The sequence below is a fragment of the Vulpes vulpes genome, chromosome 15 (genome assembly GCF_048418805.1).
Source record: "Vulpes vulpes isolate BD-2025 chromosome 15, VulVul3, whole genome shotgun sequence".
In the NCBI taxonomy this organism is placed as follows: Eukaryota; Metazoa; Chordata; class Mammalia; order Carnivora; family Canidae; genus Vulpes; species Vulpes vulpes.
Window position 1 is genome coordinate 83,236,651 of NC_132794.1, and position 21,084 is coordinate 83,257,734.

Below are 21,084 nucleotides of genomic sequence, written 5' to 3' on the forward strand. Positions count from 1 at the left end.
TTCCCTCAAGTGTATCACAATGCATATCAAACACAGAGTTAAAGGGACTCCATAAATAAATGAATCAGCACATGAAGTTGTATTATACATAGGCTGCAGGTATTTTGTAGGTTAAATACATTCGTACATAACAAAGCATGTAATTCAGATTTCTTTAATGGATTTAACATGTTACATAGCTACATACAGGTTTAAAAAGCTAATTCTCATATTTCACTAGCTGATTTTGTGAATATATAATAATTTGAAATTTTGAGAACTCAGTATTTGATACTTTAAAAAGAGTACTTGGTTTCCCATTTGAATATATATAGAATTTGGAATATTTTTATATCCTGTCTACTTTCTAAGTGGTCTAATCACTAATTGCAATCATTTTTGTGGCTAGATATAGCTAGTCCTGAATCATTCATTTGGCCAGTGAGCCTAAAAATTTTAGGTTATGTTAGTAAGTCACTGATGGCTTTTTAAAAATATTTCCATTATTGAGTTGGTTGGAACATTTTAAAGATCCTGAAATTTTCATTTATTCTTCATCAAACCAAAAATGTTTAAAATTCTTAACTTGATGATTTGCTCGATGATTAATATACTGTTGCTTAACCTTAAAATCAACTTTGAGTTACATCTAACTTAGTTCCGTTTAAATTATACAGATGATACTTCAAAAGTTGACAAACCTAAAGTAGATGAAGAAGGTGATGAAAATCAAGATGATAAGGACTATCACAGAAGTGACCCACAAATTGCTATATGTCTAGATTGTTTACGAAATAATGGACAATCAGGGGACAATGTAGTAAAGGTGAGTGGACAAGCACAGTTATATTTTTTATAATCACTTTATAGTAAATCTTTGATAATTTGTTGATGAATTTTAGCTAGTGTTGGCTTTCAAAATTTTTATTAACATAATCAAGTAGAATGCTATTTTGTGACAGCCCTGTAGCTACAAATGACCAGTTACTGACGCCTGATTTCCAGCCCCCACAACTGAACAGTCCTGGGCCAATGCCACCACCTAGTGGCTAATTCCAAGAATCACCCCATCCATTTTTCTGTCACCTTTTATACCTTTGTTGGGAATTCATATACATTGTTTCTCCCTGTTTATGTGTGGTAACCAGTTCAGACTCACATCATTACATCACAAGATTGGCAGTGTCTCCAACTGTTTCATTCCTCCTCTCCTAATTTTTATTTTTCTATTTTTATTTGCAACTCAAAAAACTTCATGTCATGGCTAATACAGTTTATAAATAATATAACGGTTTTGAAGTAAAATTAGGTGTCCTAAAGTACCTCTAACTTCAAAAGTCTTGGAAGTCTCCCAGATATTTCCTGTAGAATCGCCACTTTCTAATCCTGTTTCCCTTTGTATGTACTTGCTATTTCAACCTTATTGTGAACAATCTATAAAATAGTTTAAAACACCTTGTTCACTTTAATTTATCCTCTTTGGTCTTTAAATGGTGTTATTTAAATAATGTTTTCTGCCTTTTTTATTGCAAGCAGCTCCCCTTTTCATTATAAATGTTCACTACTTTAGCTCTTAAATGAAATTTTTGTCAGTGATTGAAAATATTGTTTTTCTCTCTATATTCCATGTTATATATAAATACCCATACTCAATGTCTCTTATTTTCTTTTACTTCCCTTGTAAAATATGTGAGTGGGTTGAATTTTTCACTAATACATTTAATGATATTTTCCTATTAGGAAATTAAGAACAAATAATTTTTCAGCTCAGATTAAGTTTTCCTAGCATCTTACAACACAGAATATAAAGGAGTATAGTGATTCAGTGAAGAGATAAGTAATAAGAAAGAATTTACTCACTCAAGGAACTTTAAGCAGGATTTTTCCATAAAACAGTTATGAAAAAAAAGTAATTTAGTTAAGAGGTGGTTAGACAAGGCATGTAATAAACTGCAGCAGTCTTTAAAGACATGGCCATGGGACCTATTTGTTTTTCCAGGCTTCTCTTTTTTTTTTTTATGCTCTTTCCTTTTTGTAAGTCTTTTTTCAGGGTCTTTAAAAATCTTAATCTCTTATTGCCAGTCATTTCTGTAATCCTCTTTTTAAGAGATTGTTCTTAATGGAGATTGTGATCATCCTTTAGCTCTCTGATACATGAGTTACTATCTTATAAATTATATGTTGTATCTTGAAAATTCAGTCAGTAGAAAAGCTGAATATCTTTTCATAAATAAATATGAAGTCTCCTTCCTGTAGAATTTCTAGTATTAAAGTTATGATTCTGAAAAATTACTGCTTCCTTGATATTCTCTTGACCTTTCTGACGCTTCACCATCCCAGTTGACCTTTTATCCATTCACTCTTTCCTTTATAAACTTTTCTTCATCCTTGTGCCTTCTATTCATAAAACAATTTTCATAGTTTATAGACTTCTACTTTGCTACCCTGATTCTCACCTTTTTCCTCTGGCCATTCCTGTGCTGTCTCTCCTTCTTCCTGGCTTCTACTTGATATATGTGAATATATCTCATAATACCTAGTCTTCCACTCAATTAGTCTCTCTTTGGATTTATCCTAGGAGGTCACTTCTATTTTCTGTGACTTAAACTCTGCAAAGAAATTTTTAATTTTTTTTTATCTTTTAGTGTTCCTTTTTTTTTTTTTGTATTTTTTTTTATTGGAGTTCAATTTGCCAACATATAGTATAACACCCAGTGCTCATCCCATAAAGTGCCCCACTCAGTGACTGTCACCCAGTCACCCCATCCCCCCGCCCACCTCCCCTTCCCCCTACCCTTTGTTCGTTTCCTGGAGTTAGGAGTCTCTCATGTTTTGTCACCCTCTCTGATTTTTTCCACTCATTTTCTCTCCTTTCCCCTATGATCCCTTTCACTAATTTTTATATTCCCCGTATGAGTGAAACCATATGATGATTGTCTGCAAAGAACTTTTAAGTCCCCATTTCCAACCCTGCCATCATGCCCAAGTTGAAGAAACCTACTTTCTAAAGATCGTAGTTGGAAGTTTTAGTAACACCTGAAACTTAACATGTTTAAAGACAAATTCATTGTACTTTTACCTAACTGTACTCCAAACTTGCTATTTTGTGGTTATCACTACAATCTTTGTACCAATCGTACAAGTTCAATACCTTGGAGTCATCTTTGACCTTTTACTGTTTTTCTCCAACTAGCCATAAGTCCTGAAAACTTCCCCTCAGTCTAGTGCTGCTCACCTTGTATAGATTTTTCTGAGCAGTCTCTTTATTATCCAAGGCTGAGGCTACAGCCTGAATGTATGGGCCAGAGTCATGGCCAATATCAGGGACAGATAGTAAATATTTCAGGCCCTATGAAACTCCCAACAAAGGTATAAAAAGAGAGATGAAATATGGTCTCTGTTGCAACTACTCCATTTACTCATTATAGTGCTAATGCAGTCTTAGATAGTAGTGAAAGAACTGGCTTGTGTTTTTTTTTTGTTTTTTTTTTTTCTGGCTTGTGTTTCAATAAAACTTTACTTACAAAAATAGGTAATTCTGTCTTGAGGGCTGTGGCCATAGTTTGCCACCTTCTTGCCTATAGAATCAAATCTTATGTTAGCATTCAGGGCCTTCCACTAACTAGCCCTATCTTGGTAAGTTTATCTCCCATTATACTCATTGTTCTTGCCTCTTCTCACCCACCATTTTGCTATGTTTCTGTCAAAACTCAAGCAGAGACCTCTATTCTTTGTGATGCTTTTTCAAACCTAGTGAATCCCTTCTCTGAAATTCTGTAGGATTTGCATTTATACCTCAAGTGGTTATTAAGTCAGCATTATTGTATTTCTGAAGGTAGCAGGTACTGATACTGTCTTTTATCTTTTGGGGATATGTCTTATCCTTGAAACTAGATTGCATACCTCTTCAAGGCAATGAAACCATGTCTGTGTTTGATTACAGCCTTTTCTGGCATCTCAATTCTCTGCAGTAGGGTGTGATTCTCAAATGTGGTGGTGTAATTTCATGTACAGTTTATACAGTGTACTTACTACTTTTGTAATTCCAAAAATCAAAATCAGGAGAGGAAGGCAGTGAAAATAGTACCATAAAGCCCTTCAAAAATTCACTCCTCCATAAAAACAATGAAAAAAAACTACAAAAAAAAAAAAACCACCTCTCAGAATCAACTTTTTCAGAAATTTGGTAATTAATCAAAGACCTGCAGAAACCCATAGAGCATTTGATCAAGAAAATGGTGTGAACGGTGAGGTTTGTGGCATTTTAACTTGCCTTAGTCCAATCTCCCACTCTCCAGCTCTGGAGTAACCTTGAAAAAGAACAGCCTACTTTCCCACTATAGCCTTTCAGGCACCGAAGGGCATAACAGGTGGAACTATTTCAAAGCCTAATTGGCCAAATAATTATTTTTATTTGACCTGTCTGGTAGTCTTTGGAACACCTCACTTATGAGCTGGCTGTATTAGACCTGACATGGAGATTGACCAGTAGAAAAAGATTCTGTCAGCTGGGAAGGGCAGAACATTTTTCAGAGCCAATTACGAATATTTGAACTCCATGGCTGTCTGAGGTGTAGATAATATTTCGGGCAAACAGTAGAAACAGTAGACAACCAAAAAGCTTAAAAGGAAAAGCTGGTGAAAAAGATGTCTGTAGATATCAAAGTCTGTAGGGGCTTTGAAAAGCTCTAACATATTGCTGGGAATCTCCAATTCCAAGCATATACATAGGACTGTGTACATGCTCAGGAAAGACCTAAGTACGCCTTAAGCTCTCACCTCTTGCTGACTTTGAGGCAAGCAGGATATGAGATTAAGGCAGAGTTGTCAATAACCTGTTTGAGTGTTGGAGGTGTGCCTCAAAATACATTGTCTCTTAGCAAAGACTGGGAGATTTATTGGTTCCAAATGTACAAGGAAATCTCTGTTCAGTCACTTGCCAACCAGTGGGTGGAAACTTCAGTGACCACATTGTAAAGAATGCAGGCTTCATAGAATTAGTTTAGAAAAGTCACTAAACAAAGAAAAACAACAAGATACAGCCACAGTAACATGCCCTAAGAGGCATGTGGGAACCTGATTTCCATTGCTGCCATATTATATTATTTTAAATGTCAAGTTTTCAACAAAAAAAAATATGAGAAAAATAGAATTAAAGTATAGCTCATAAACAGGTAAAATAGTCCATGAAAACTGTCCCTGAAGAAGTCTAGACATTGGACCTATACAGATTTTAAATCATCCATTTTAAATGTGTGCAGAGAACTAAAAGAAACCATGTATAAACTTTTAAATGAAAGTGTAAGAACACAAGAGAGATGAAGGCCATACAGGATCCTGAGCTCACCATGTCGCACAGAACACACCAAAGCAGCAACTACATCTGTTGCAACTAACTCTAAAAATGACCTCAAGACTGGCAGAACAGATCTTCCACAGCTTGTCATAGAAAGGCAGCTACATCAAAAAGGGTGAAAAGAGGAGCGCTTGGGTAGCTCAACCGGCTAAGCGTCTGCCTTCGGCTCAAGTCACAATCCTGGAGTCCTGTGATCAAGCCCTACATTGGCTTCCCTGCTCAGTGGAGAGTCTTCTTCTCCCTCTGCTGTTCCTCCTGCCTATGCTCTATCTCTCACTTGCTCTCTCTCAAGTAAATAAACAAAATCTTTAAAAAGAAAAAAAAAGGTGAAGATCTAGTTGGAAAACATAGTAACCACAAACAGGAGGGACATCAAAGGCACAGAGGAGCAAGGAGATCAGACCCCATACCAGTCACTTCCAGTCCTGGGGAACCGTACTGGGAAAATGAGTTCCTATTATGTCTGGTTTTGAAAACCAGTGTTGCTTAACTCTAGGAGAGCTGAATGTTGATAGGAAACCCAAGTACCTACCCTCAGAGAGCCAGCACACTAACTTGGCCTGAAACACAGCAGCAACAATTTGAAAAGCACTTGAGGTATATGTGAAGGATAATATCAACTAATCTTAGAACCTGTACCAGTGGGGCAGGGATCTGCAGATTTCTCCAGGAACAAAACTGTTTGCAGATGCTATTTTTCTTTTCCTCCCCCAGCCTAGGAAGCTGGATGCTTGCAAGAACCAGTTCTGACACTCTCCATCTACCTTGCTAACACCACATAACCCACACTCCTGGATTCCCCTGCATATTTACCCCACTGAATACATTCAGTTCTGCAGATATCCCTCCTAAGTAGCTCCTGCTCTGCCATGCCCAATAGGCAGTCCTAACCAGACCTGACACCATTCCAAAGTGACTCCTATCCTGGGGAGGAGAACATTTAATCCCACAGACAAGCACACCCTTAGTTCCTGCATCCAGGCCTTTTAGCTAGCTACACAGGGCAAGCCCTGCCCTTCAGTGTGTCTGCAGCTGTTGCAGAGGTTAATTACAGACAGCTAGACTGAGTACCAGCCCCACTCATCAATGAGCCCATGGCAGGTGCATCCAAGCCTCTCAGGAAGGAGGCAAGCCCAGCCCATCATTGCATCCACACCTTCCTAGCAGCTAAGCAAGAATGCTAGGCTGTGTGCCAGCCTCTGCCCACAAGCAAGCCATGGCAGCTTCAGCCAGACCTCTTAACAGCATGGGGAACAAACCCTGCCCAGTGTGCCCACAGCAGGTGAAGCAGGTCATTGTGGCCAACTGGGCTGAAGGCCAGGTTCACTCACCAGCATGTCCACAGCAACCACAGCTCAGCCACAATAGGAAGGTACAGGCAGCCCACACAGGGGACACACCTGGAGCACCTTGTTCTGGTGACCAGAGGTATTTCACTATAGGACCTCTTCTACATAAGGCCAGTTATTTCAAAATGAGGAAATATAGCTGACTTACTTAATATATAGAAAGAGAGACAAAATGAGACAGGAATATGTCCCAAATGAAAGAAAAAGACAAAATTACAGAAGAGCTAAATGAAATGGAAGTAAGCAATAGGCCTAATAAAGAGTTCAAAGTAATGGTCATAAAGATATTCACCATACTTAGGGTGCCTGGGTGGTTCAGTTGGTTAAGCATCTGCCTTTGGCTCAGGTCATGATCTCAGGGTCCAATGTTGGGCTTCCTACTCAGTGAGGAATCTGCTTCTCCCCCTCCCTGTGCCCACCACCCCCCTGCTCATGCTCTCTCTCAAATAAATAAAAATATTTTTTAAAAAAGATACACACCAGACATAAGAGTCAAAGAACTCACTGAGAACTTTTCAACAAAGAGATAGATAAAAAAAAGAACTAGTCAGAACTGAAGTGTATAATAACTGAAATGAAGAATACACTAGAGAGAATCAACAGATTAGTGGATCAAGAAGGGATTAGCATACTGGAAGACGGGGTAATGGAAAGCAATGAAGCTGAACCACAAAAAAAATAGTAATAAATAAAAATTAAGATGAAGTGAATTTAAAACATCATCAAGCATAAAAACATTCACATTATAGAGATTCCAGAAGCAAAAGAGAGAAGGGCACAGAAAACTTATTTACAGAAATAATAGCTGAAAACTTTCCTAATCTGGAAGGAAACAGACATCCAGGTCCAGGAATCACAGAGAGTTCCTCATGAGGTGAACCCAAGGAAGTTCATGCTGAGACACATAATAAATAAAATACCAAAAAGTAATGACGAAGAGAGAATCTTAAAAGCAGTGAAGAAACAGAGTTACATATAAGGGAAATCCCTTTAAGAATATCAGCTGATGGGACACCTGGGTGGCTTAGCTGTTGAGTGTCTGCCTTTGGCTTAGGGTGCGGTCCTGGGTCCAGGGATCAAGTCCCGCATCGGGCTCCCTGCAAGGATCCTACTTCTTCCTCTGCCTATGTCTCTGCCTCTTTTTCTGTGTCTCTCATGAATAAATAAAATCTTAAAAAAAATAAAAAAAAAAGAATATCAGGTGATTTTTCAGCAGAAATATTGCAGGCCAGAAGTGCTGAAAGGAAAAAACGTATAACTTACAAACAAGGATAACTTACTGTTCAAAAATGAGAGATATATAAGAGATTTCCAGATAAAAAAGCTAAAAGAGTTCATCACTATACTAGCCTTATAAGAAATACTAATGGAAACTCTAAGTGAAAAGAAGAGATTGTAAGTAGAAATAAAATTATGAAAGGAAAAAAATTTCACAGGTAAAAATAAACATGTAGTAAAGATATTAGAACACTTATAAAGCCAGTATGGAGGTTAAAATACAAAGTAGTAAAATCAGTTATATCCACAAATATTAGTCATGGGGATACCCAAAATAAAAAGATATAAAATACATAAAACATTGAGGAGGGAGTAAAAATTTAATTCTTTTAGAATGTGTTTAAATTTAAATTTAAGAGATCATGAAATTAATACAGACTGCTGTTATAGACATAGGATGCTGTATATGAGCCCAGTGGTAAACACAAATCAAAAACCTATAATATACAAAAAAATAAGAAAATTATCCAAGCTTAACACTAAAGAGAGCCATCAAACCACAAGGAAGAAGAAGAAAGGAACAGAGAAGAACTACAAAACAACCAGAAAACAATTAACAAAATGGCAATACATAGATACATACCTATCAATGATTGCTTTAAATGTAAGTGGAATAAATGCTTCAATCAAAAGATTTAGGGTAACCAATGGGTAAAAAATAAAAAATAAATAAAAGAATAAAAAATAAGTTAAAAAGGCCATCTACATGATACCTACAAGAGACTCACTCTAGTCCTAAAGACACATATAGACTGAAAGTAAAGGGGTAGAAAGATTTTCCATGCAAATGGAAGCAAGGAAAAAAATAGCACAGGGTAGCAATACTTATATCAGACAAAATAGACTTTAAAACAAAGACTGTAGCAAGAGACAAAGAAGGGCACTACATAATGATAAAGGGATCTAGCCAATAAAAGTATTTAACAATTGATTGTAAATATCTGTGCATCCAAAATCAGAGAACCTAAATACATAAAGTAAATATTAACAGACATAAAGGGAGAAATTAACACTAATACAATAATAGTTGAACACTTTAACACTGCTCTTAACATTGACAGATCATCCAGACAGAAAATCAACGAGGGCAGCCCAGGTGGCTCAAAGGTTTAGTGCCGCTTTCAGCCCGGGGCGTGATCTTGGAGACACGAGATTGAGTCCTGTGTCAGGCCCCCTCCATGGAGCCTGCTTCTCCCTCTACCTGTGTCTCTGCCTATCTCTCTCTCTCTCTCTCATGAATAAATAAATAAAATCTTGAAAAAAAAATCAACAAGGAAACAATGGCTCTGAATGACACATTAGGCCAGATATATAGAGAACTTAACAGATTTAAGTCTGGAAAGTCTGGACTTAACAAATATATATAGAATATCTCATCCCAAAACAATACACATTCTGTTCAAGTGTACATAGAACATTGTTTAGGATAGACTACATATTAGGCCACAAAACAAGTCTCAATAAATTTAAGAAGACAAATCATAAAAAGCATCTATACCAATCATAATGGTATGAAACTAGAGATCAGTTACAAGAAAAATACTGAAAAAAACAACATAAACACATGGAGGCTAAACAACATATTACCAAACAACCAATGGGTCAATGAAGAAATCAAAGAGGAAATAAAAAAATACATGAAGACAGATAAAAATGGAAATACAACCATCCAAAGTCTTTGGAATGTAGCAAAAGCTGTACTAGGAGGGACAGGGGCACCTGGGTGGCTCAGTTGGTTAAGCATCTGACTTTTGATTTCAGCTCAGTTCATGATCTCCAGGTTGCGAGACTGTGCCCTGTGTTAGGCTCAGCACTGGCCATAGAATCTGCTTGAGATTATTTCTCCCTCTCCCTCTGGTCTCCACCCCCCTGCTTGCACACACATTCTTTTTTTTTTTTTTCTTTTTTTTTAAGATTTTATTTATGAGAGACAGAGAGAGAGGCAGAGACATAGGCAGAGGGAGAAGCGGGCTCCCTGAAAGGAGCCTGATGTGGAACTCAATCCTGGATCCAGGGATCATGTCCTGAGCTGAAGGCAGATGCTCAGCCACTGAGCCACTCAGCTGTCCTGCACACACACTCTCAAAATTAAATGAGAAAAATCTATGGCAATACAGGATTATCCTAAGAAATAAGAAAAAAATCTCTAACCTATATTTAAGGGAACTAGAAAAAAAAAGTCTAAAGTTAGCAAAAGGAAGAAAATGATAAAGATTAGAGTAGAAGTAAATGGTAACTAAAAAAAAAGAAAGAAAGAAAAGAAAACATCAATGAAACCAAGAGCTAGTGGGCAGTTGGGTGGCTCAGTTAGTTAAGTGTCCAACTGTTGGCTTCAGCTTAGGTCATGGTCTTGGGGTCAAGTGGTTGAGGCCCTCATCAGGCTCTGTACCCTGTGCAGCCTGGTTCATATTCTCTCTCCCTTTTCCTCCACCTTTCCCCCTCCGCCTTTCTCCCCACTCACACACATGCACTCTCTAAAATTAATAATTAAAATATTTTCAAAGAACCAGTTCTTGGGGATCCCCCGGGTGGCTCAGTGGTTTGGCTCCTGACTTTGGCCCAGTGCATGATCCTGGAGTCCCAGGATCAAGTCCCAATCGGGCTCCTTGCATGGAGCCTGCTTCTCCCTCTGCCTGTGTCTCTGCCTGCCCCTTTCTCTGTGTGTCTGTGTGTGTGTGTGTGTGTGTGTGTGTGTCATGAATAAATAAAATCTTTAAAAAAAAGAAGAAGAACCAGTTCTTGTTTATTTTTTTAAGATCAGCAAAATTGATAAACCTTTAGCTAAATTCAAAAAGAAAAAAAAACTCAAATAATACCAGAAATGAAAGAAGAGAAATTGGGATAGACTAGAAGAAATGAATACATTTCTAGAAGCATACAATCTTCCAAAACTGAATCAGGAAAAAATAGAAAATTTGAACAGACTGGTTTCTAGTAACAAAATTGAATCAGTAATCAAAAACTCCCAACTCATTGCTTCAGAGGTGAATTCTACGAAACATTTAAAGAAGAGTTAATACCTGTTCTTCTCAACTATTAGAAAAGACAGAAGTAGAAGGAAATCTTCAAAATTCATTCTACAAGGCCAGCATTACTGAAACCAGAAAGACACTACAAAAAAAAAAAAAAAAAAAAACTATAGGCAAACAACCCTGATGAACAAAGATGCAAAATTCCTCAATAAAATATTAGCAAGCTCAATTCAAGGATACAAGAATTATATACAAGGTAAAAGAATCATTTACCCCAATCAAGTGGAATTTATTCCAGGGATGAAAGGGTGAGTCAGTATTGGCAAATCAGTATGTTACATCACATTAACAAGAGGAAGGATAAAAACCATGCAATTTTCTCAACAGATTTAGAAAGAAACATTTGATAAAATACAACATCTGTTCATGATAAAAACTCTAAACAAAGTAGGTTTAGAGGGAACATACTTCAAAATAAAAAGGGCCATATATGAAAGACCCATAGCTAACATACTCAATGGTGAAAAACAGCTTTTCCTTTGAGAACAGGAACAAGACAAAAATGTCCATTCTTGCTGCTTTTATTCAACATAGTACTGGAAGTCTTAGCTGAGCAGATAAAAAGAAATTCTCAGACAAAAAGAAAAATCATCTAACTTGGTAAAAAGTAGTTAATCTCATTATTTACAGATGATATGATACCACATTTTGAATACCCTAACGACTACCAAAAAACAACTGATACATGAAGTCAGTAAAGTTGCAGGATATAAAATTAAGGAAATCTGTTACATTTCTGTACACTAATAACAAAGTAGTAGAAAGAGAAATTAGGCATACAATTTCATTTATAATTACACCATAAATAATACATCTTCTAGTATGTGTAAAGAGGGGGAAGACCTGTACTCTGAAAACGAGAAGAAATTATGGAAGAAATTGAAGATGACACAAATGTAAAGATATGCTCATGGATTGGAGGAATTAATATTGCTAAAATGTCCATACTTCTCAAAGCAGTCTGCAGATTAAATGCATTTCCTATCAAAATACAAATAACATTTTTCATAAAACTGGAACAAATAATCCTAAATTTTGTATGAAACCACAAGAGATTTGAATATTCAAAGCAATTTTGAAAATAACAAAGCTGGAAGCACCACAATCCCTGATTTCAGGATCTACTACAAAGCTGTAGTAATCAAAACAGTAAGATACTGGCACAAAAACGGACATGTAGATCAGTGGAATAGAGTGGGAAGTCCAGAAATAAACCCTTAATTATATGATCAATCAACCTATAACAAAGAGGCAAGAATATACAATCAGGACAAGACAGTCTTTTCAATAAATGGTGCTGAGAAAACTGTACAGCTACATGCAAAAGAAAGAAACTGGACCAATTTATTACATCATACACAAAAATAAACTCAAAATGGTTTAAAGACTTAAATGTGAGATCTGAAACCATAAAATTCCTTTAAAAGAAAAAATAGGCAGTAATCTCTTGGATACCCCCTTTGCAACATATTTATGGATATGTCTCCTTGAACAAGGGAAACAAAAAGCAAAACTAAATTATTGGGGCTACACCAAAAATAAAAGCTTTGGCACAGCAAAGGAAGCTACCAGCAAACAAAAAGGCAACCTACTGAATAAGAGAAGGTATTTGCAAATGATCTATCTGATAAGGGGTTATATAAACTATAAGCTAGAATCAAATACTAATACATGCTACAACATGAATAAACCTTGAAAACATGCCAAGTGAAAAGCCAGACACAAAGGCCACATACTGTATGCTTATTCTCTCTCTCCCTCTCTCTCTCAAATAAATAAAATCTTTAAAAAAAATAAACAAAAACCTCAAATAACCATTATCATAAGAACTAAAGTTGGTTGAATTATATCCTACAAGTAGAAGACTGTGTGACCAACGATATTGACCACTAGCTGATTTCAGATACAGTCTCCTAACTCTTCTAAAAGAAAGGGATAGATGCCTGGGTGCCTCAGCGGTTGAGCATCTGCCTTTGGCTCAGGATGTGATCCTGGAGTCCTGGGATCAGGTCTCACATCGGGCTCCCTGCATGGAGCCTGCTTCTCCCTCTGCCTGTGTCTCTGCCTCCCTCTCTCTCATGAATAAATAAAATCTTTTTTCAAAAAAATTAAAAAAGGAATAAAGCATGAAAATGCTTCCAGAAAGGAGCCTTTTTTGAACTCTTCCTCTCCTGGCCTGAGTTTGAGGCCAGGAGAGGTTAGAAAGCGAGGGCATTGTGCCATGAAAAGGAAAGGTAACCTTCTGGTAACACAAAATAAGTCTTTATTCCATATAATATTTCTTCAGATATATAGGGTAGCCTGAAATGTTGATCCCACCAGAGCAGCTGGCAGGGCCTGGGCTGTGTAGCCATTGTCCCAGGCAGCAGTTTCCCCTTAACACCCTGTGTATAGTACAAATGTTTCTATATTCTGTGTGTGTGTTATGAAATGAAATGGCAGGAAAGAAGCGCTGCTCTTCTGGTCATCTAAGTTTCTCCCCACCATCCTTGTCATCTCTGCTGAGCACTCTTAATTGTCATTGCCTCTCTTAAAACGTGTTGATTATTTTTCAGAGATCTGTACAGCAATTCCAGGATATACCTAGCTAGGAAATAGCAAGGTTTCTTTGGTATAATTGTAAACTGTTTCTATAGAAAGAAAATGCATATTTGTTATATTGTCATTTTTCTGAGTACTTACAAATCAAGTAATTCAGGCTAGAATTTCATTAGAGATTAATGTCAAACTTTATTAAATCATAAATTCCAGAAACAGACTTTTGCCTAGTTTTAAAATCTTCCCTTAACTCTACTGACACTTCTGTCCTTATTAACAATTTCTAAAAAGTCATGGGTAGTGATGCCATGGTCACTTCTATAGATTCTTGTAACACCTGAGATTTCTTTGCAGAGGGGGATACATTTAGAGGGTCTTCCAGTACTCCACATCATACTCTAACTTAAATATAGAAAATGTGCTAAGAATTCTCTATAAACTGTTTGGAACAAGAAAATAGACAAGAAACCTTGGGGTAGTTGAAATGATGAAAATAGACAAAAGGGAAGATCTATGTTCGTATTTAACCCTTTGTTTCCATGCTGTCTAGAATATCAGGCTTCCCATTTGAAATGGCTAGATTATGTTTGGCTTTAGATGTAACTTTTGACTTCTTTCAATGGATACTTTATCATCTGAATAGTGACTAACTATCATTTGTAAATTTGTTTCTGCTGGTCTTTGCTAGGAAATATATTTTCCCAGGAACACATTTACTAATAGATACTAGCTGGATAGCTCTATTTTTTTTCATTTTTTTCTTTCTTTCTTTCTTTCTTTTTTTTTTTTTTTTTTTTTTTTTTTTTTTTTTTTTTTTTTTTTTTTTAGAGAGAGAGAGAGAGCATGCATGTGTTTGTGTTTGTGGGGAGGGATGGAGAGGGAGACTCCTAAGCAGACTCAGCACCCAGCATGGAGCCCAAGGTGGGCTTGGGCTTATAACCCGGAGATCATGACCTGATCCAAAATCAAGAGTCCAACACTAACTGACTAAGCCACCCAGGTTCCCTACAAATGGCTCTACTTTTGACTTGGTTAATTTAAGAACAATTCTGCTTGCTGACCTAATATCATGTACATTAGAAGTAGAAGTAATACTTTATATCTTCAAAAGATTGAATTGCTGGTTTTTGTTTTACTATTGATAACTTTTAAGGTTTGGAAATGTAATTTTGTTTCAGAAATTAGTTCATGTTTATCATGTCTACAAACCTCATTCTGACTAATTTTCAGTTTGAGCATTCATTTGGATTTGTTTTTATATTTTAGTGATATTCGTGCTTAAAGAGTAAATTAGTACTGCTAATAAAATGAGAAAAATCAAGGCACATAGAACATTGTTCTTCCAGTAAAATACTGCCACAGCACATCAGACACTGACTGGGGCATGTTTCTCCCCAGCCAGAGTCCATTACACCCGACTATTTGTAGGGGATCTTGTAGCCTAACTGGCCTCTGTTGAACCCTGGGGGTCCTTAGAGCCCCATTTGAAATCACTGCTCTTTTAAAAGATATTTTCAAGTTCTGAGACTTTTTAAAAAATATTCCTAATACTTTTAGAAGTAATATTATATATTTTATATGCTTTTTGTGACCTTAATTTTTTATTAAACTCATAATGTGTTGTTAACCAAATTGTCTAAAGGTATGCAGATTGTCGATTTCCTAGGATTTTCCTAGTATACATGATAGTACATTCTTCAAGAACATCATGTAAGTATCCAAGAATTGGGAACAGTTTTTACTTACTAGTACTAAAGAACTATAATTTGAAATGTTTTTAGAATATATTTTGAAAATATTTAAAATGATAGTGGAAGTAACACCTCTGGTTTCACTAAAATAAGGTAGAATGTTTTAATTAGTAATCTGTATTTCCTTTAGGGTTTAATGAAGAAATTCATTCGATGTTCTACACGTGTAACTGTGGGAACTATTAAAAAATTTTTAAGTTTAAAACTAAAACTTCCAAGTTCTTATGAGGTAAGTTAATAATCTCATCTTGATCATTTTTATAATTCTGATCTGAAGTAAAATTCTAACAAAAGAAGTAAATATTAACTGAGAATACATTAAATTTTTGTGGAAACAGGTTATTTTCATGTTAAACATTTAATTTTGAGAATATAGTATTCTCTGTATATAATCTGTAATTTTTAACTTAACATCTGACTAAAACACGATACTAAAAGCATTTAGTGGTTTACAATTAGAAGAGATACTTAAATAAGTTATGTGTTCCCAAAATAAATACCACAGCTAACTGGATTTTTTTATTTTTTTTTTACTGCCAACATGCTTTTAGCGTTTTTGTTTTTGAGATCCATTTTTACTAAGTCCTTATAGACTTCTTTTTCAGAATGTAAAACATTGTCTTTTTATGTAAAAGGATTTTGTAAATAATGTTCCTTTAATTCTATGCTATGCAAAAATGATACTGTTTAGCAGTAGGTAAAACCAACATAATGGCATCCGCATAAATGCAATTTTTACCAGTTTCCTTACAGGAGAGATAAATTGCCCTCATGTTGATCACAGCACAGCTTGTAAGGTGTTCAATGTTTAGTGATCCTAGGAGTATAGATATAACGTAAAGAGGAGATTTGGCTACTATTTCTCACCTGCTCAAATGGCAGTCTTAACAACTTATATTAATTTCTCTTCTTCCCCTTTGGGTTTTGATAGTAGCTTCTGAAGAAACGAAAAAACCGAGACTAGTTTCCTGTATAAACCAAGATATCAAAGGCAACATTAGTTCTTCATTATGTACACTAATCTTAATATGAGCAGTTTATCATAGGAGAAATAAAATAGGATTTGAACACAGGCATTGACAAATATTAAGTCTGTATTTTGAGGAAGCCTCTGATCCTAAATTTATTTAAAAACTTCTCTCAGACAATTAATTAACCTATGAATTAAAAATTCTTACTGTGGTTTGTTCCTACAAATATCAAAACATTTCCAGAGACATCAACTTTTACCTTAGGGAAAAAATTATAGAAGTTAATCAAAACCACATGGCTTGGTAAAATAAAAGATAACAACTTAAGGTAACAGTGAAAATAGAAAATGAAATTGTTTTTATGATTTGGTTTTTGTACTTAATTCTCTTCTTAAAAATTACCACATGCAGTTTTATTTCCTTTCTTTTAAGTGTGACCCATTGAGTTATTTTCTAGTTTCCAGGAACTTGTTAGCTGCGAGGATCTTTTCTCTTACACAGTCTCACTGCTGGCACATATTATATCTCTCCATAGAAAACAACAGGGATAGGACTTTTCCTATGATTTTTAGGAAAATTCACTAGTCCTCCCCTTATTTTGCTGTCTAACGCATAAGGTGATATTTTAATGAAATACCTAACAGCTGAAGCTTTTGCAACAGCGTTGCTAATTGGGCAAGATAGTTTTTAAAAATGACAACAGAAGCACTATACCTAATTAGGTGTTGCATCCTAAATCTCTTTGCTTATGATTTTGCATGCAAGATAAAAAAATAAAATTATCTACTTTGTCCTTTTAAAAATGTCTAAAAAAACATTTTGAAGTCCATGGAAGTCAAGATAAATCATCAAAAAGCATCAGTTTAATTTAGCTAAAAATTTGTCTAATGCAATTGGAACACTACTCATTTTAGACTTAAAGTTCAAAACTCTCTAGTCTCTGTCTAACCAGACACAGATTTATTTAATACCCATTCTTCTTCCCCTTCTCACACTTTAAACTCTATCATAGTTTGCCTTTAATAGCTAGAGAATTGAAATGTTTTATTTATAGGGACCTATGATAAACATTTAACTATGTTTTATTGAATTGATAAATCACCAGTTCCTGGGGCCTTCTTAATTAAGTATTTTGGAGGGTTGTTTGGTTCCTGCAACTTTAAAGCAAAAGTGAGCTTTGGAAAGCACAGCCTTTTTTGAAGTTTGATGAAAGGTGAGAAGAGGGTCTTGTAAGTATTAAGCAAATTACCAACTGAGCAAAACAGGCCAGAAAGCCCTAGAAGATACAGGCCTGTGGCATGGTCCTAATTGTTCTATCAACTTAGCTGCAGGCAGTTACCAGAAATTCTCAAATGCCTTGAAGTCCCCATAAATTTTCTATTCACATTCATTCATTTATCTTCTTTGAATACAAAATAGCAAGAGGAAAGCAAGTCCTCTAATCTTGAGAAGGTGAAAGCATTCTGAGAAGTGAATTCATAAGCCAAAGGTGCTGTGAGATCTCACAGTTCCTTCTCATTCTGTAAGAGACAATCACAGAAATATGTCTAAACCTTTAAGGTTGCAGAGACATGGAGTGAGAAAGCTTACACTGCGTTCTAAAATTATATGTATAGACTTGAGTGACAGGTATGTGGGACAAGACCAGAACTGCTTTATGTTACTTATATCTGAATTGTTAATAGTTATGAGATGGATCAAGTGCTTTAAATAAAAATATTCAGTGTTCTTTTTGAATAATGGTTAATACTTTTATTTTGTTATACCTATTTGAATCTTTTTTGAAATTTGGAAAAGTATAAGAAGCTAATAAATTAAAAATTCTGTTAATGGATCTGTAACTATTCTTTTTAAAGTTGGATGTGCTGTGCAATGGTGAAATTATGGGGAAGGATCACACTATGGAATTCATCTACATGACAAGATGGCGACTAAGAGGCGAAAACGTAAATTGCTTTTATATTTATCTACGTGTATAGTTATGTGCCATTTTGTTACTCATATTTAACAGTGTTACTTAGAAACAAACAAACAAAACTAGCTTGGGAAAGAGAAGAAACTGATTCCTTTTACTGTTTATCCCAGCTATTCCATGATAATTGGTCCCAAGTACAAGACCAAGATCTGTGTTAAATGTGGTTTTGTTATATTTAAGGTGAGTTAAAAACCCATCTAAATATGTTCAGAACTCTATTAACCTCAAGACAGAGAAGATGGCACTTACATTGTTTTTAAACCCCTATAAAATATGGGAACTTCTAACTACATGGAGTCAAGTGGGGAGACTTAAGTTTTGCCCTGATTAGTACGTTTAATGGTTGATACTACTTTTTGATTATGGCAGAGGGGACAGATGGGGTAGAATGTAGGTAAATTTTTTTTCAGGTACCTCCTTTATATGAAAGTGTAAAATTGGACCAAAGGGTAAGTGAGTTTGCAGTGGTTTTCTGACATCAGAGTTAGATTGTGGCTTAGGCCCTAGATAATATGGGAGAAATGATGTAAAAGGAGAAAACCTGAGAAAATCCAAAAAACCCATATGGTATTTTGTACCATATGTCTGCTTAGGGTTAATGAGAAGGTTCAAGCATATCTTTTCAGAGTTATGTATAACATTGATAGTAAGGAAATCTGAGGGACTAGGGTTTATAAAGCTGAGTGAGGAATGTAGTAATGCTACCAGAAATTCTCTTTATAATCTGATTACATGAATACACATTGAGATTGACTAGAAGGTTGTACTAGATGACTTCCAAGGTCCTGTCGGACATTAAGATTCTATGGTGTTTATGGTACAATATGCCATACTTCTAAACTATGTGTATTTTAATCTCTCTAATAAGCTAGGTCTTACTACATTTTCTTATGAAAATATAAATTAACTATAAAGACAAAATTAAGAAATGTAATCTCAAAGACAGGTAATACAGAATCTGAATATGACAGTTGCCATGTTATGGTGCTTCAAAAACATATTTCTATGGAATGTGAACATCTGTGGAATGGTTATAAAACCCCAAAACATTTTTATTGTGTTGTATTCAATGGACAAGAAAATTAGCTATGTTTTTCAGAAATGTCTTGATATAACAACAAATGAAGCACCTAACTTCTAAAGTCAGATTTTTTTTTTTTCCTGAGTCCCACTTGCGTAAAGCCTTCCTTATGAGGCTGAATTCTCATGACCAGGAAGAAAAAATTATGTTGTAGTACCAGTCACCTGCTAGTCGTGTGCCCTGGAAGAACATATTAGATCTCTCTAAGCCTCATTTTTTAAAAAACAAATCTAATTATCTTTGTATTTGGTAAACTACTATCTGCCTTTTTAGGACATTATTTATAGTTTTTTGAAATGGTTCTACATTACCCTCACTGAATCCTTCAACCAAAATGTTTCAGGTACCAGGTGCAGATCAGAGTACAGAGGTAGTTCTCCCTTGTTCACACTTGGGGCCTAGATACTGTGATATTACATATAATATCATAGTGATTTTCTTTTAGCTTTCTTTGATAAGTCATTGGGCATTTTAATATGTGTTAATGATTTTCAAGTGCTAGGACTAAGTTTGCTGTAAGAAACCTAGTTTGTTTGTTAAAGAGATGTAAAAAGTCATCTATTGCAAGACCTCTGCTAGCACTCGCTTGTCCTTCACTCAATCACTTCTTAGAGGTCACCCACACTGCCAGTTATTTTAAAGTCAAAGCATGAAAGAGCTAATTTGTAGAAACTGTTGTTGACTATCCGTTAAGTCAGTCTTTACTTCATTATGTTTCTGGTTACACATATCTGATAGTTTAAATTCCTATTGTTTAAGGCATATTTTAATAAAAGTTGGTTGGGAGAATGGTTCAGTACTTTATGATTTTTCATTAGGTAAAAACTAAATCAATAGAAAAATGATCACATTTTATATTTAGTACAATGGTAAGTAATATATTAGTCCATTTAATTTTTTCAGCATGACAAACCTGTTTTTCTATTTGTTCTCCTCCAAAACCGTTTCCAGCTTCAGTCTTTACAATCTCAGTAGTCCCAAGATTTAGAGTTGCAGTTTTCCAGTTTCCAAGGCCAAAATCCCTAATCAGTCCAGATTAGTTTCTTTTTCTTTCATCTATTCTTAGCATATTCTACAACCTCTCGTATCAGAATACTATGATCAGAATCCAGTTATCTCTTACCATTTCCACTTCTACCACTCTGGGCCCAACTACTGTCACCATTCTCCAGAACTTCTATAAAAATCTCCTACCTAGGCTCCATGCTTCCACTCTTGCCTCTACCTGGGGCTCCCCTGTTGTCCTTGCCCTGCACAGCAGCCAAAGCAATCCTCCTGAGACAAGTTAGAACATGTTACTTCTCTGCTTTGAACTCCCCAGTGACATCTCCTATCATGTAGATAAGAACCATGGTCCTTCCAGGAACCTATAGATACAGACCCCCATAATTTTCCCCAGACACTTCTGTGATCTTACTCTTTACTCTTCTTTGGCTCACCACATTCTGGCCCCACTCACTTCTGTTTCCTCTAACACACTGGGCTTTCCCCTGCCTCCCTAAGTCACCACCAGAATCCTTTTCTTCACCCTCTTCCCTCAAAGAATTTTGCTTCCATGTCACCTTCTCAGTGAGGCCTCCAGCTTTTCTTAATAACACAACCCCCACTCCCAATATGGCATTCTCCCAATCTGTTTTCATGTTTGATTGTTTTCTGTGGTATTTTTTTCATATCACCTGGCATACAGTGCCACTTATTTATGTTTATTGTTTGTCCCCCAATTAAAATGTAGTCTGAGGACAGGGATTAGTATTTGTTTACTCCTGAGTCTCTA

At 35.7% G+C, this 21,084-nt stretch overlaps 1 protein-coding gene across 5 annotated transcripts in view; it reads left to right on the forward strand.

The window, feature by feature from the left end:
• Positions 1-21,084, forward strand: part of PCGF5 (polycomb group ring finger 5) — a 117,981-nt gene that overhangs the window by 80,694 nt on the left and 16,203 nt on the right. For all 5 annotated transcript variants that reach the window (XM_072739491.1, XM_072739494.1, XM_072739493.1 and 2 more), the window contains 3 exons: positions 657-805; positions 15,414-15,512; positions 18,111-18,200. In XM_072739491.1, coding sequence (XP_072595592.1) covers positions 657-805; positions 15,414-15,512; positions 18,111-18,200 — 338 coding nt within the window. The remainder of the gene's footprint in view (positions 1-656; positions 806-15,413; positions 15,513-18,110; positions 18,201-21,084) is intronic.